Source organism: Struthio camelus, chromosome 16 (assembly GCF_040807025.1).
Source record: "Struthio camelus isolate bStrCam1 chromosome 16, bStrCam1.hap1, whole genome shotgun sequence".
NCBI classification, from domain to species: Eukaryota; Metazoa; Chordata; class Aves; order Struthioniformes; family Struthionidae; genus Struthio; species Struthio camelus.
In genome coordinates this window covers 7,688,320-7,704,241 of record NC_090957.1, presented here as the reverse complement: position 1 = coordinate 7,704,241, position 15,922 = coordinate 7,688,320, and the positions used below count along the sequence as shown (strand labels likewise).

Here is a 15,922-nt window from a genome sequence, read left to right as displayed (position 1 = left end):
CATTCCCCCATAGTTCAACAAGGCTTGCCCTAGTCGTCCCCCAAAATCCCTGGCCTCTTTGTCCAAGCTCTGTCTACGCTCCTGCACTCTAGTCCAATCCACTCCTAGTTTGCTACATGCTCTAATAGCTTCTACCGAGTTCCGGAGTCCTGTCTGGCAAGCGACTCTGTCCCCTGCGTTATTGTAATCCCAATTTGGATCGTTTGCTGGCTAACGATTTGTGTTTCCCCCAGTCTGTTGTACAAACTTTGCCTCTTTATTAACTATTTTATCATCTCGCTCGTTTGGTCAGAACAACTCTCTCAAGAGTACTTGGGTATCCCGCCAGTTTGGATTATACCCAGTGCATATATATTAGAAAACAGCTGAGCGCTCCTTTCCGCATCCTCCCTCAACCTGGGCATTTTGCTTGCCCACAATGCTCAATCACTCGGACTCCAGGGTTGGCTAGTAAATACATGCAGTACCACGTGAGGGGGGTTAGCTCCCCCCCCCCCACCCCCGCTGCACTCGGTTGTAATGCTGCTGCATTAGGTAAAACATTAGCAACCATAGGATGGAGGCCTGCCACGGGAGGAGGGGAAGTCTGAGTAAGAGGAGGAGAGGGACAGATAGACAGATCTTCAGGAGGCGCCACCGGAGGAGTGTAAGGCGGAGCAGTAGCTCCTGGGGCGTTATTTGGGACACCTATATCTGCTGCAGCAAGAGTAGTTTTACAGAGGGTGCCGTTTGTCCTCCTTGGATCTCGCCGGTCCCACATCCAATTATCCCCACACATACCAATAATCCATTCAGTGAGGCTTTTCATCTTCCAATATAAGCTGTAGCAGAGCTCATTTCTTAGAATCGAAGGATCCTTCCTTGGGTTAACCCCCACATTAATTGTAAGATGGACAATCATCCTGACATAAAGGGACAGCTAACTAGCTAGGGATCGATTTGACTGTAACGGCTTTTTTCTCCTTTTTGTTCCTTTTCCTTTTCTAAATTTGGATGTTTGGAGCCAAGAGGGTCCAATGGTGGTTGGCTACACTGCCATCTGGGGTGCCAAAGTGCTGTGCAAACACTTTGATCCTAGGTTTCCAAGAAGCAGAGCCTCACGCACATCTAGCAGCAAAATTTTATTTCTTTAAATGATGGTGCAGCATAGTAACTGCTGGAGCTGGGTGCCTCCAGGGAGGGACCTTGAACAAAGGAATTCTGGCCTAATTAGACCCTTTACAGTTTTATTTCCCACCTGCCAGGGAAGGTCTCCCCCAGTCTTCTTTACTGAGTCTTCTTTACTCTCCTTCTGGTTGGTCTTGGCCTTCAGCCCACACTGGTTGCCATGTCCTTGTTTCCCACAGTCCCTTATCTCCTCCAAGGTCAACCCCAACCCAGGTGCATCCCATCTTGTCCCCTGCAGTCTACTTTTTAGCCCCATGAGCTAGCTGTGTATCTTTATTAGCTGCTTTTAATGGGTTTGGCCGTTACATGCTCAGCAATGATTCTGGAGTTCATGGACGGTTCGGCCTTGAGGCCTGCATGCGCAGGGTAGGCAGTGGCGATAGAAACAGAGCTGCATGTCATACCCCAGCTCTGCCCTTCCACCTGAGATGCAAGCCCTGAAGACAGCAGGGGCCTGCTCTTGCCCTGGGGTGACTGGAGAGGGCAGGGGAGGCCAAAGCTTTTCTCCCCCTTTCCCTTGGCTATTGTGGGCCAGCAGAGCAGTTGACGCTTTGCAGCAAAACCAAAGTGTGTCAGGCCGCTCTACGCTGGCCTGGCATATTGGAACGAGTGGACACCCCGTCCCCCCCAGGACAAGCCAGATTCATGCAGGCAGCAAGTTTTGCCCCTTGCCTTTGGCTCCCTAAAAAAAGAACACTCACTCCGGCTGAGGAAACGGGGCTGTATCTTTGCGGGAAGCCCAACAAAGCCATGAAGTGGTAGCACAACAGGGGCTGTGCTTGAGGAGTCGAGCTGTCCTGGGGCTGCGGGAGATGCCAGCAATGAGCCAGACCTTCCAGCACACTTGCGTGTGTGCGTGGTGTGCAGCACCATGGCATTGGCACAGCTGCGTCAGCTCTGCTCAAACAGAGTCACGTCCTGGCGGGAGGGTGCCACCTCGCCCATGCTCTCGGGAGCCAGGGACACAGTGCTCCGAGGTGGAATCTTGATGTTCTCCTTGGCACCCTCAGGTTCATGATGGTCTGTGACACCAGGCAACGGACTAAAGGTTCTGCATCATTTTCCAGGGGCTGGAGGGCTGCGAGAGAAAGGCACCGAGCTGAGAACAGACTCCCACCTTTGCAGAGATCCCAGGAATCCCCCCCCAGGCAGGGCCAGCCCCACTCAGCTCTTCCCATGCGGAGGAGGCAGCAGGTAGGACAAATGGATCAGCTGGCACTTGCAGGTCGGCCAAGCCCCAGATGCGCCCCAAATACCCCCTGCTCTCCCCCACATAGGGACACAGAGCCTTCCTCACCTGGGGCAGGCCAGTGAACTGCAGCTCACTTCCCAGCCTCCTCCCTCCTCCCTGCCAGGGCTGCCTGACACAGCGCTGCTCTCACTCACCAGTGCACAGCTCCTGCACCTTCTCCTTCCTCCGCTTCTTCACTTGCTGCCCGATGAGCCCTAGGCAAACACCTCCGCTCACCCCTCATACTCCCCAGCAAGCCCCCAGCAGCACAGCTCCCATCTGGCCTTGCCAGCTTGGCCATGCAGCCTGCTCCCCTTGGGCAAGGCTGGCCCCAGCCCCGTCCCCACGGTGCAGGACCCAGGGACGGTGGGAGGGACTGAAGACCCTCCTGTGTGCCCGTCTGGGTGGGCAGGCATGGCCCTGGGCTTGTGGCTCACCAATGAACCTCACAGCTGCCTCCCGCAAGGATGCGTCCGGGTTCTCCAGGTAAGGCAGGCTCTGGCGCAGGTGTTGCTCCGCTCTGCTCCTGTCCCTCAGCAGCTGCAGACAGCACAAGGACAGGGGGTTGGCACCGAGCCTCCCCAGAAGGCCAGGCCTGTCCCTCCTCCCAGCTCCGGCCTCCTCTTCCTTCCTGTTCACGCCTCCCAGCTAGAAGCTGGCTGGTAGCCAGGTTCAGAGGGAGCAGAGGGCAGAGCGGGGCCTGCGGGTGCTGAGATCCCCGCCATGCTTCTGCCAAGGCCCAGCCAGGCCAGGGGCCCCTTCAGCACCCCAGCGGGCACTTAGAGTAGAGGGCTCTGGGCTGCAGCAGTGCGTGAGGGGCACAGCTGTGCACCCTGCCCACTGGCCATGGCGGCAGGCCTCATCCCGCCGCGGCCCTGGGGGCTTTGGCCACGTCCTTACCACGCACTCCCCGATCTTCCATGTCTCCGCTCTTCTGGCCAGCTGCTTGAGCTCCTCCCACTTGAGGAACTGTGCAGCGCTCACCAGGGCTTCCTGAGAGGCCTGCAGAGCAACAGAGACCAGGAGATGCCACCGCAGCCACGGCAGGACACCCTGGGTCCCCCTCGTCTTGGCAAGGCTCCCAGCCTTTCCCAGCCCCAAATGGCACGACGCAGCGTGCCACTAGGTCTGGCCCTCCCTGAAGGCAGAGGCAGCTCTGCCTTGTCCTTCGGCACACAGGAAGCTGCACCTCATGCTGCCATGCGTTCCAAGGCACACTTGGCAGCAGCCCTTGCCTTGCTGCTCACCTCCACCCATGGCATGTCAGCATTGCTTCCCCAAAACACTGCTCCCTACCTGGGCCACTCTCTGCACCTTGTCACTCATGTGGAGGAAGAGCGGCACCAGGCTCCTCTGTGCATGCTGCTTCAGGTTCCGTTTGTTCTTCCCCACCACAATCTCCAGCAGGTCTTTGAAGAGGAGCATGGAGAGCTCTCGCACTCTGCTGTCTTCCTGCAGGCAGGGAGGAGAGCAGGGGAGGCCTCAGCAACGACTCCAGGAACGGGGCCCGACAAGAGCGTTTGCCGTGGCAAGGCCTCGTCCTCTCCGGGCACAACTGTCCCCCAGCCCGGCCAGAGGTCGGAGCTGAGGACAAGCCTCTGCTGAGGCAGCCTGGACAATGAGGGTTGTCGGCAGCAGCACGACAAGCCTCCCTGGGCTCTGTCTCCCTCTCCCTCTGGAGGGAGCTTCTTGGATTTCCCGAGGCCTCCATCAGGGCCCCCGCACACAACAAGAGGACAGAAAGGGACAGCCCCGCGGCACGGCCTCTCCCTCGCTCTCTAGCCTGCTCCTACCTCTCTGCTCATCGCTGCCCCAGGCCACGGCAAGCGCCGCACGCAGTCAAGCACGAGACGCAGCAGCCGAGAGCAGACAGGGGGCTGGTTTGCTCTACTCCCACAGCCCTGGACACCAAGGCCAGCACAGGGCATGGGCTGAGAACCACAGGGCAAAAGGTTTCCTGACATACAGCAGGGCCTGTGTGGGGACGTGCCAACAGGCACGTATGCAGAGGGGCACACAGCACCCAGACCACGCATACGGACCCCCGGACACACCAGCAGAGCCCCGGCTCTCCCATCAGCCTTACGTCATCAAAGCGAGGCAGAAGCTTCTCGGCCAGCTGCAGAACAATCGGGTTGGAGCCCTTCTGTTCCAGGTAGCTGAGGATGTTTCTCAGCAGCATCAGGCTTCCTACACGCACTTCCCTGCAAGCATCCTGCAGCCACTCCATGCTGTCTGGGAGCAGGCTCTGCATTCTCCTTTTCTGTGGGAAACACACAACTTTCTTTGTGGGAAGCAAGGCCAGACCCCCCCCCCGCCCCGCCCAAAAGTGCTCTGCCCGCTCTTTTCCCATCAGGGCTCAGTGGCCAGGGCCAGGGCTCTGCACACACGCAGGCCTTGGGCACAGAGGCTGCAGTGCAGGGCACAGATCTCCAAGGGGGCCCTCAGCATGCACTGGCCTCTGTAGGGAGCAAAGCTGCTGCCTCAAGGCCCAGGAGCACCTGGCTGCCTTAGCCCGGCCCTGTGCTCCAGCTCATTGTCCCTCTCCCAGATCTTCCCGCTGGGCACTGGTGCCTTTCTCCTTGTGCAGCACGGCCAAGGGCCTGGCATGACACTCGGGGCAGATGAATGGGGCAGCGGAGACTTGGGAGCAGCTACCACACCTCCGGATTGCCAGCCAAGTCCAAGCCACTCTCTGACCCAGTGTCTCCTGTCAAGCCCCAGGCTGCCAGCATGGCTTCACCCGCCTGCCCCCCCTCCTCACCATCTTGGGTCTATTCAACAGGGCCACGAGGCCTCTGAACGCCAGTCTGCGCATCTCCAGGCTCTCACTCTGCGCATAACCCTGGACGAGTGGCAGGACCTCCTCATCCATGTCGGCAAGGTCAGGGCATTCCAGCAGCTGAAATGGACACAGCACTGAAAGACTGGCACAGCCGGCAGCACTGCCCGCAGCGTGCAGCTCTCCATCCCACCCACCATCCAGGGCAAGGGCACCAGGCCCTCACAAAGCTCAGCCCAAACACAGCAGGCATTGTGCAGACACCCCTGGGCCCTGCTCCCAGCCCCGCGCCTCACGGCACACTGCACACACTGCTCGCCTCCTCCTCCCGTCCCCTGAACCCTCCACAGCCTCTTGTTCTCATCCCTTGGAGGAGCAATTGAACACAGACAGCTGCCACAAAGCAGGCACGAAATACAAGTGCTTACGAGTGGTCGCCCAGCAGAAACGAGCCAAGGCCGGGGCTACTAACAGGAGCGTATGCATTGCCCCAGCTCCATTCACCAGCATCACCCCACACGCATGTGCACAAGCGAGCACAGCATTTAGAGGCCCCTCCAGAGAGGCACTGCTTGCCATGAGGCCCACCTCGACAAAGAAAGCCATGACGGGCAGCTGATGAAACTGGTCCTCCCTCCTCAGCAGCCTTGCCAGCTGGCGGAAGATCCAGCGACGCAGGTGACTGGCAGCCCCCCTCATTGCTCTGTCAGAGGCAAGAAGGCAGTGTTGGGCCTCAGCCGAGCAGGCAAACCTCCTCTGGCATCGCTCTGCTTGGCACGCAGCTCCTGCAGCCAGCGGCATTTGCTCATGGAGCACTGCTCTTGCCCTACCACACCTTGCCATTAGAAAGTCAGCGTCAGGCATCATTACGTTCCTCTTGGTGGGAGACCGGAGAAACAGCCTTCCTGCCCAGGCGGCATGGCCTGCCCACACATCCCCTCTCCTGCCCGCTTTGGATTCCTGTGCCCCTGGGCCCTCCCCAGGTTCTCCTGCGCACGACCCTCTCCCACAGCTCCTAACACCACCTGCTCCCCCAGCAGCTCTCCAAGCTGGGCAGCATGGCAGCTCCCAGGGCCCTTCTGCTGGGCGAGCCCTTGCCACAAGGGCTGAGGCTGCAGCCTCTTTCTTGGAGAAGTGGCGTTCCCCCTCCCCCACCAAGAAGCACATGGGGAGGCACACCCCACAGCCAGGGAAGAGGTGCTGGGCCAGAGCAGGCCGCAAAGGGCTCTACCTGGCCAGCACCACCACTCCCTTCTGCGAGGTGTCCGCATGCAGAAATAGGTCCCAGCCGCCCTTCCTCTCAACAGCCACGGCTATGGTCTCATAGTGGGCGCAGCGCAGCAGACTTTTCATGGCCTGCACGGCGCACCTGCATGCAGAGCAAAGCCCAGGTCACACTGGCAGCCCGGCCCTGCCTCCAGGTGCAGCGCAGAGACAGGGCGAGCGGGATCGAGCACCTGACGTGGCTGGTGGGACGGGACTCATCCCGTTGGCATTCCCTCAAGAAGATATTTGCTTCCTGGTGGCTGAACTCTGCTGTGAAGACCATCTGCAAGAGCAGCGCCAGGAAGAGCTGGGGGAAAAACGCCTTCACCGCCTCTGGGCAGACGGGCTCCCGGATGATCTCACACAGTGCCCTCGTTGCCTGCAGAAAACACTCAGTCACACCTCTCACTCCCGAGCAGTCCCCGGCATGCTTCCACAGCCCTCCAGGTGGGAGGCTCGAGCACAGCCTTGGAGCATGGGAAGTGCAGCTGGAGGCCTCAGCCTGGCTGCCTGACCAGGGCCAGCGCCCGCAGGCTCTTGGGCCTCAGCTCCTGGTTGTACACAGTGAGCCTTCCTGCCTCAGCATGACCATCACCTCGGCAGGCTTCGTGTAGCGTGCACGCTCGGCCAGGCTCCCTGTCCCAGGCCGTGCTGCCTGCCCAGGTTTTGCAGGAGCCCTACTCCTGCCCCTCACCTTGCCCCCAACCCGACCCTGGCTTTCCAGCCTGCTGAGCGAGGTCGGCGGATGCAGGGACAGCGTCGGATGGAGATTTCCTGGGCATGGCCAGCCTGGCTGTTGGTGTGCAGAGAGGCCAGGCAGCACTTGGCAGCCCTGTGTGCTGGCACAGTCGGAGGCCTGGCGCTGGCCATGTTGTAGCCATGGGCCCAGGAGAGGTCCCTGCTTGGGGGCACACGGGCAGCGGAGAGGGGGAGGGGGCCCAGGGAGGCAGGCACCAGCCTGGGGGCACGGGAGGCCTCGTCCCCTAACTCACGGCCAGCGGAAGGATGCAGTTGTTGTCCCTGTCGGAGCTGGACTGCTTGCGCAGTGGCCGCTCCTCCAGCAAGCTCAGCAGCTCCCGCAGCATGTCCGGCGCAAGCATCGGCTTATCCATCAGCACCTTCCACATGCTCACGGCAGTGCTGCAGGCCCAGAGCGCCTTGTCAGTGGCACTTCCTTGGCCGCAGCACCGTAGCCTGGGCCAGCCCTGGAGGTCCCCAGCTGTGTGCCAGCCCTGCCCCTGCCCACCCCCTCCTCCCTGGCAGCCCCAAGAGGGTCCTGCCCAGGCAGGCAGCACATGACCAAGCTGAAGCCCCTTGCGCGGCAGGGAGCGTGCAGAGCCGCTGCGCTCTGCAGCTCAAGGCAGGGACACTTGCTCAGCTCTGGCTCCTCAAGGCCTGCTTGAGGCACCAGGGCTGGGAAACGCTGGGCGAGACACAGGGCCCTGCCCCTCAGCCGTGTGCTGGCCATCTGCTTGCCTCTGGCCCTCTTTGGGCCCTTCTCCCCATGGCCAAGGAGCCACTGGAGCCCGTCCAGGCTGACGGGCCCCATACCTGTTGCACAGTGGCGAGCAGTACAGCAGGCTCACGGTCACCTCGCTGGGCTCCAAGCAGGCCAGCTGGCAAAGGGTCTTGTTTAGGGTGACCCGGGCCGACAGCTCCCTCACATACTTGACGTTCCTGTAGAGGCACCTTATGATGCGTGGCACCTGGAAGACACAAGGCGGACGGTGAGGCTGCTCCCAGAGAGCAGCCAATACCCCAGCTCCCACTCACTTCTCCTTCCCTCTCCACCACTCCCACCGCTCCTTGCTGCCTTCCAAGGGGCTCCGCTGCCCACGAACACTGGCTCTCGGCGGGGAAACAGCGCCCCAGAGGGTCGAGCCCCACGCACGCCAGCCCCAGGCTCCTTACATCTTCCAGCACAGAGAAAGCGTCCAGCAGGAACATGGTCAGCATGTGGGAAGCCACCTCCGTATTGTAGGTGCTGCAGTTCCTCATGCCCTCGATGGCTGTGACAATGACGTCTGTCCTTTCGGAAGGCTGCAGGTTTTTCACAAACAGCTGGGGCAGAAAGGACCCAGGAGAGAAGAAATGTCACGCTGCGGGCCGCACTACTGCTGCTTAGCTAAGCAGTGGATGTGGCTCTGGAGAGAGGTGCGGGGCAGTGCTGGCACCGTGGCCCAGGAGAGCCAGGAGCACGCGCTGTGCTGGGTAGCAGCAGCATGGGGCATGTGGCCAGAGGGCCACCAAGGCAAGGCAGGATGCTCGGGAGCAGGCTCACAGTGCACTGGCTCTGCAGGCAACCCTAGCTTGCCGGTGGCCAGCAGGCTGCAGCTGCTGCTGGGACTCTTGGAGCCAAGCCTCTGGCTAGTCCCCCCGCTCAGGGACAGCGGGAGACACAGCAGTGAGAGCAGGGCTGCTACCAGGCAGCAACCAGTACTCTAGGTGCCACTCAGAGCTGCTTCCTTCTCCACCACCACCTCTGCATCAACCCCAAGGCCCCCTCAGCCCCACTCGTTAGGCATCCCTTTGCTCATCCACGTCTCCTCAGGACCCCATGGCCAACAGTCCCAGCAAGGGAAGTGCTCCTCACCCTCATGATCACGCTCATGTTGCTCGTCCACGAAAGGCAGAGCTCATTGTCGGCTTCCCTCTCCTTCTGGGGCTCCACATACTCTGGATCATCCTGCAGCATCGCCCGGCCTGAACAGCAGCAGAAAGACACAGCGGTCAGCAGGAGTCATGCAGAGCTGCAGCTGGCAGACTCATGGCGTCAGAGAGAAACCAGCCTGGCAGAGACAAAGGGCATGCCAGGAATGGATGGGGAGCAGGATTCCCAGGGAGGGTCGGGGCCTATTCCAGGGCAGAGAAGGGCAACTGCTTCAAAGGGTACCAAAAGCCTCACGGGCTTTCCGGTGCGAAGCCCGACACAAGCCGTAGCCTCTGAGCAGGGGCTGCTGAGCGTTTTCCAGGCCAGTGGTATCCAGGACAGGTACTAACAGCCCGCTCCCCTGCTCCTACATCAGCTGCGCCTCCTGCTCCTTTGCCTCACTGAGCAGAGGGGCCGAGGCAGTGCGATGCCTTCCCCGGCCTTGCCAGCGTGGCCGCGTGCAGAAGCACACAGCCCAGCACAGCTTCTCTTACGTTTTCGCTGCACGACGAATCTGAAGAGGCAATGAAGAGCATCCAAGGCCCCACCCTTGGTCTCCGCATCCTCGTAAGCACAGCAAAGGATGAGACAGCCCACCAGCTGTCCCAGCATCGGCACGGGGATCTTCCCATAGCAGGCAGGGCTCTCATCCACTCCTCCAAAGGGGTGCCACACCTGGGCAAGGCGGGTGGGACAGGTAGAAGGGCTGACGGGAGGCAGTCGCCACCAAAGCCCTGAAGCCAAGACTCTGCCCAGGCATGGATCCCAGCGGAGCCAAAGCTCTCGAGGGCCCTGCAGGCCTTGCCTCCCAAAGCAGCAGCCCAGCAAAGGCAGCACTGCCAGGCTGCGGCTCACATCATGCTCCGCGCGCACTGCTCCCCTGCACAGGGCTGGGGGCACAGCTGGCTCCTGCGACAAAGGGACTGCAGAGAAAAGCCCATGGAGAGAGGGCCAAAGAGCTTTGCTTCAGGGCAGAGCCTTGCTCAGTGCCTTAACCTGTGCCCACGCTTCCCTCCAAGGGACCCCCTGAGCTGCACTGTGCTCTGGGCTGCTGCAAAGGGCCAAAGCGGGGGCTGCACGGTGCTTGGCTCCTTACCTCCAGCGAGGAATAGTTGGCCAGCAACTTGCTCAGCCTCCCAATCCTCCCCACGGCCCTCTCACGCACAGCTGCTCTCTCCGTCTTGGTGAAGGGCAGCAGCATCTGCAAGGAGAAAGGCTACTGCTCTGCCCGGGGAGCTGACGCCCACTCCAGCAGAAGCAGCTCTGCTAAGCGCCTGCCTGCAGTCCTACAGTGCACCAAGGCTTCCTCGGAGCTAGAGCCAAGCCTGGAATGGCCTTCCTGCCCCTACAGGCCCCAGCCTGCAAGGCCCACCTTGCCCTCAGGCAGCCAGCCACACCTAAGCCCCCTCCCAGCCTCTGCTCCTGGCCATGCACATGGCCCCGGGTGCCCTCTTCAGGATGGCATGCCTTTCAGGCCACACCTTCCCTAGGGGTCTGCAGTGGGCAGCCTGGCCTCCGGCCTCCTGGCATGGCAGAAGAACCAAGCTTCCGGGCTCGGCTCCCCTTGCAGCACGGGCAGCTCCCAGTGGGTCTCTGCCCCATTCCGATCTGGCAAGGAAAGCACAAGGCACGCGGAGGCGGGGGGGCAGCAGCACCAGCTGCCATCAGTGCAGTGCCTAGAGAAGAAGGGTGACATTCCTCCCACTGCTTTGGTGCAAGGAGAGCTTTGGGGGCAGAGGTGACCCAGGAGTGCTCATGGGGGCAAGGTGTTCCCAAGAGCCTGGAGGATGTTTGGGGTGGGAAGGGACTTGGGCTGTAGCCAGGGGACACTGGGCTCACAGAAGAGCCCAGTGGGGAACCTCCGCTCACCCAAGCGAGAAACGCCCCCTGCCTGCAGCGTGCTGCCTGTACATGGCACTCGGGGGGGGGGGATGTCCACTCGAGGGTGTCACTTCCCTCTGGGCTGAGGAACAGGCCCAATGCAGCCCACTCTTTGCAAATGCCACACCTGCAAGATCTTCTGCAGCTCCAGGAGGCTGGAAGTGGCTGACTTGAGCACCAGCACCTCCAACATGTTGTCCATGGCATCGAGGGTCTGCAAGGAGGACAGGGGGCTGTGGCATTCCTTCCCCACTGCCTCTGACCCACAGCAGACTCAGTTGAACCCCTGCTGCCCAGCGAGAACACCCGCTGCCCTGCACGGGCCAACGAGAGGCCTCAGGGCAGGAGATCTGCTGTGCACGCACCAGCCCCTGGGCACTGCCCATGGCCCAGCCCACGGGAAGGGCATGAAGGCAGGAGGGTGGGAAAACAAAGCTGAGATCCTGCCCAGCCTTGGAGCTGACAGTCACCTCTCAGCACAGCGAAGCCAGGGGCAAGCCCAGAGGGGCTGGCGGGCTCCCTGTAGCTCACCCAGCACCTACCTTGGAGTAGAGGGACATGTCCACGGTCTCCATGTCTTCTCTTGGAGGAAGCAAGAAGACACTCTTGAAGCAGGCATGGAGAAGGCTGCTCTTTTTGCCCTCCAGAACCGGCTCCACTGCACTGCAAAGAGAGAGCGAGAGAGAGAGAGAGAGAGATGCCTGTTGGACACTGGTGCTGGGAGCAGTGCCTGGATGCCCTGGGGAGGTGGCTGTGGGCCGCTGGGGCAGGAGTCCCCCGGCTGCTACAGAGAGCACGTGAGGGAGCCCTACAGGGAGGCACCTCCTCCCTCCATGAACTGGCCCAGGGCCAGAGGAGAGCCCAGGCAGCTAGGCCTCCCCCCTTCTCTACCACCTGCCTCCCCTTCTGCACTACAAGCCAAGGGGCCCTGGGGAGCTGCAGCAGGCAACCCTCTGCCCTCCCATCTGCCCTGCTGACAAGCCTGGGCCAGGGGAGAGCAGAAGCGCAGCAGACAGCACCGCCAGCCTCCTCCCACCATGGTGCACACCTCCCAGCCAGGGACGGTGCCATCAGGCACATGCTGTGCACAGGTCCTGGCCAAACCAGGGGCTCTGCTAGCTACCTCATTGCCGTGATAGCAAGCATGGCTTGCTGGCGCACTGCTGTGCCCAGGCGCTCCAAGGGCTCCTCTTCCAGCAGCACCTGCACAGCACAACCGGCAGTCAGCGCGGCAACTGCCATCACCCAGCACCAGCAGACCCAGGGCCCAGCTGGCCTTGCCCCTGTCCTCACACCTGCTGCCTCTCCCCTCACCTCGATATGCTCGGCCAGCTCGTGTCGGCAGCAGAACACCTCCAGGCCCCAGGACAAGGTCTTGGCGCTGCTGCCTCCACAGAGGGTGCCGATGGACGCTAGAAACTTCAGCTTCTGCGCCTCTTGCTGACAGACGGGGAAGAGAGACAGAGTGAGCGCGAGAGGAGACAGGAAAGGCCAGCAGGACCAGAGCAGCCAGGGGGCTGCAGTGCTGGGCGGGACCCCGGACGGCAGCAGCTCTGCACAGCCAGCACCTCCCCAGCAGCCTGCCAGCAGACATGGGCGGACCCGCAGGGAGACCCAGGCACAGCCCCCATGGAAACGGCTGCACTTACCTGTTCTCGGCCACCCACAAAGGCCTGGATGAAGTCCAAGGCTTCCTCATCCTCTCTGGACAGCTCGGACCAGCTGCTGATGGAAAACCTTGCACCTGAGAAAGGAAGAGAGCCGGGAGCACTGCAGAGATGGAGGGCAGGCAGCAGAGAGCCGCGCAGTGAGCTCTGCCCGCCGGCCAGCCATGGGCCTGCTCCCGGGCACGCAGTCTCCCCCAGGCTGCTCAAGGCTGCACGGTGCCCAGCACATGGGCTGCCCTGCTGCAGCCAGCCAGGCAGGGCAAACCTCAACTGCACCAGGCTGGGGAACGTGCTGCCAGACGGGCAGCATCCCTCCTCCTGCCACGGAGCTGCCGCTCGCTGCCCGTCCCAGGCAGCAGGAGCTGCGTCCATCTGCGCTCTCCCTCCTGGGCGCATGCTGCGCTGGGGCCAGCTCCCAAGCCCCGAGCGGGCCCTGGCATCCAGGCACCGCTGTGCCACCACCCCGGGCACCCCGACACCACGTGCTGGGGACATGGGAGCCCGGCGCAGAGCAGGGTGCGCTCCCCGGCCCTCACCCCAGCCCGGCCCAGCCCCACGGGGGCTCACTCACCTCTCCGCCACGCCTGGGACTCGAACCCCTCCAAGGGCCTCGAGGCAGAGCTGCTCTCCTCGGCAACCCTGTCCTGCTCCTGGGATGCCCGGCGCGGGCAGCCGTACTCCTGCTCCCAGGCCACCCGCGGGCGGCTGGGGGGTCTCTCCGCCATCCTGCGGCACGGAGCAGAGGCAGGAGGGGGACACTTGTTTAATGCAGACCTGGGGAGGGTCCCCACGGGGGTGGGGGCAGCGCAGTCAAAGGTCCCCGCGCCCGTCCCGGCCCTGGAGCCAGCTCTCCTGCGCCTCAGCCCCTGCCACAAGGTCCTGCCCCCGCCACGGCCGAGGGCCCCCGCAGCCCCGTGGCACTGCCGAGCCCGGCCCCGTCGCTCTCACCCGCAGCAGGAGCTGGCAAGGCCTCGGCAAACGCCTCGACTCCGCGGGGCTGCCGGGGCGGCAGGGAAAGACGCGGCTGCGCTCGGGGGCTCCTCCTCGAGCTCCACGCGCTCCTGCCCTCTCCCGTCGCCGTCCGCCCGGACACTGCCCGCACCTGACAGCGCCGCCGGTGTCACAACGGGGGGGGTCACAATGGCCCCGCCGGGGGCGGCTCTGAGGTCACCTCTGCTGCGCGAGCTGCTCCAGCAGCAGCAGCCGGCGCCGCCAGGGGCTCCAGGGCCGCAGCGCGGCCGCCCCGGGCAGGAGGGAGCTGGGGCAGGGCAGGGCGAGGCAGCTCGAGGGGCCGCGCGCGGCTCCGCATGGCCAGCTCCCTCCTCTTTCATCCCCGGCTGCCCACGCCTGGCCGCACTCACCTGCTCACCACTAACCACCAGCACCACCTCAAAACCTGACCCCACCGTACCTCTTGCCCCAATCCCCTCCTCTCATCCCTCACCCCAAACTCTAACCCTCCAGCCACAACCCAGACCTCCAACCCCTTTCCCTAACTCTTGCTCCAGCCCTCACCGGCATCTCCAACCCTCAGCCCTAGACAACAAATGCTAGCCTTCACCCCAGCCCTCACCCCTGCCATAGCCCACTCCCCCACAAAGCTAGCCAACGCTCACAGCAAGCACCAGAAACCCGCAGCACAACCACCAAACCTCGCCCCACGCCTCACCCAACCCCTCACCCCATGCAGCCAGCTCTCGTCCCCAGCCCTGCCCTCAACACCAGCCCCCAAGCACCAACCCCAGGGAGATGCCCGAACCCCCACTGCCAGCCCCAACCCCTTCCCCAGCCGCCCTCCCCCTCGCACCAGCCCCCTACCCTGCAGCCCCGCCGCTCACCCTCACGCTCCCGCCGGGCCCCCTCGCGCCCCACCCCGGCAGGCAGAGGAAGGGCAGGACCGGGCCGTGCTGGGGCAGCTGAGCGTGGCAGGCACCGCTGCAGATGCTCTGCTCCAGCCCCGCTCCAGCAGGGGCACCTACAGCACGTTGCCCCACACCAGCACAGGCGGCTTTGCAGCTTCTCCTGCAGCGGAGACTCCACAGCCTCTCGGGGAACCTGCTCCACTGCTTAACCGCCCTCGCGGGGAAAAAGCGCTTTCCTGCGCTCAGGGGGAATTGCCTGCTTCGCCATTTTGGGCCACGGCAGCACCCAACTCCTGGGCCGGGGCCGGGCCCGGAGGGGCGGGGCCATGGCAGGGACGGGGCGCCAGCCGGGCCCCCCGCGCCGGCACAGGGAGCGCAGCAGGCTGCTGGGGCGCGGCCGTGGCGCAGACGCCCCCGCCGCACGCCCCTCGCCCACGGGCCCCGCCCGGGCCAGCCCCGGCCCCCGCGCACGCAGCAGGCCGCCGCCGCCGGGCCCTGCGCCACGCTGGCCCCGGCCGCGGCCGCAGGGACAGCCCGCCGGGCGGCCGTTGGGCGGCCTGCGTGTCGCTCACGGCTCACCCCGCCCCTCCCGGGCACCCATTCGCTCGCTGCCTCCCCTCGCTCCCCGATTGGCCGGGCGGGGGGCGGGCTCTCCACCCGCCCGCGGCAGCTGCTGGCGCCAAGCAGAAGCTGCAGCTCGGCTCTGTGGAGAAGAGGTGGCTGCAGAGAGCCGCTCGCTCTGCCCGCAGCCCCGCCGCCTCCGGGCAGCGTTCTCCCGCCCGGCACCTGGCCCCTTCTCTGCACGGCACAGGTTATTGGCCTTGCCAGTTCTGCTGGCCCCCGGGGCCGTGGCCGGGCTCCCAAGTGGGCGGAAAACCACACGGACGTCGGGCAAAGAGCTGGTGAGCAGCCTGGACTGCTTCAGGCTGGAGCACGTTGTACGGCGTAGAAATTATGCCCTCCACTCCTGCAAGTAGGAGGATGTTGGCCCGTTCAGCTGGCACGGTTGGAGCTGGAAAAGGATGCCTGCCCGTTGTCTAAAAGAAATTGTTGTAAAACCTAAAACCTTTTCCCTGTGTTTTACAAAAGCAAAACAGCTAACCTCGTGTGAACTCAAGGAGCAATTTCTCTGGGAGGACTGTATGAAAACTGAGGGGTTTTTTTTGTTTGTTTTGAGGAGAAAAGCACTCTTTCTTTTCCAAACCCTTGAGTTGGTGTTCTTTGACCTTCATACGTGAGTCGATTTCAGCCTAGAAGGCTCTTTTCCCACCAGTAGGTGTTGATGTTGACAGAGGCACCGCTGTGCTTTCTAGTGTGGCATGCTAGCACCTATTCCAAGAAGTGGAACTCTCTCTGCTTATTGCGTTGTGGCCAAGCAATACATCCGCACAATGGAAGAAGGTTGAGGGCAGAAGC

General features: G+C 62.8%; 1 protein-coding gene across 1 annotated transcript; it reads right to left on the bottom strand.

The window, feature by feature from the left end:
- Positions 1–1,110: 1,110 nt before the first annotated feature.
- Positions 1,111–10,283, bottom strand: LOC138061140 (maestro heat-like repeat-containing protein family member 7). Its single transcript, XM_068909397.1, has 15 exons — positions 10,193–10,283; positions 9,591–9,771; positions 9,040–9,149; positions 8,358–8,507; positions 7,998–8,152; positions 7,439–7,586; positions 6,638–6,825; positions 6,412–6,549; positions 5,769–5,883; positions 5,163–5,300; positions 4,485–4,661; positions 3,695–3,850; positions 3,299–3,400; positions 2,836–2,938; positions 1,111–2,245 (listed from the first exon to the last, which is right to left on the bottom strand). Exons 2-15 carry the CDS (start codon positions 9,706–9,708, stop codon positions 2,079–2,081), a joined length of 1,965 nt encoding a protein of 654 aa, XP_068765498.1. The 5' UTR covers positions 9,709–9,771; positions 10,193–10,283; the 3' UTR covers positions 1,111–2,078.
- Positions 10,284–15,922: the final 5,639 nt, after the last annotated feature.

What these genes read in the sequence shown, in the direction of transcription:
- LOC138061140 (XM_068909397.1), bottom strand. Translation starts at nt 9,708, where the DNA reads ATGCTGGGACAGCTGGTGGGCTGTCTCATCCTTTGCTGTGCTTACGAG. An exon ending in ACATGAGCGTGATCATGAGG is followed by an intron (nt 8,508 to 9,039) that starts GTGAGGAGCACT and finishes TTTCTGCCCCAG; the next exon opens with CTGTTTGTGAAAAACCTGCA. An exon ending in GGAGTGGTGGTGCTGGCCAG is followed by an intron (nt 5,884 to 6,411) that starts GTAGAGCCCTTT and finishes TGCCTCTGACAG; the next exon opens with AGCAATGAGGGGGGCTGCCA.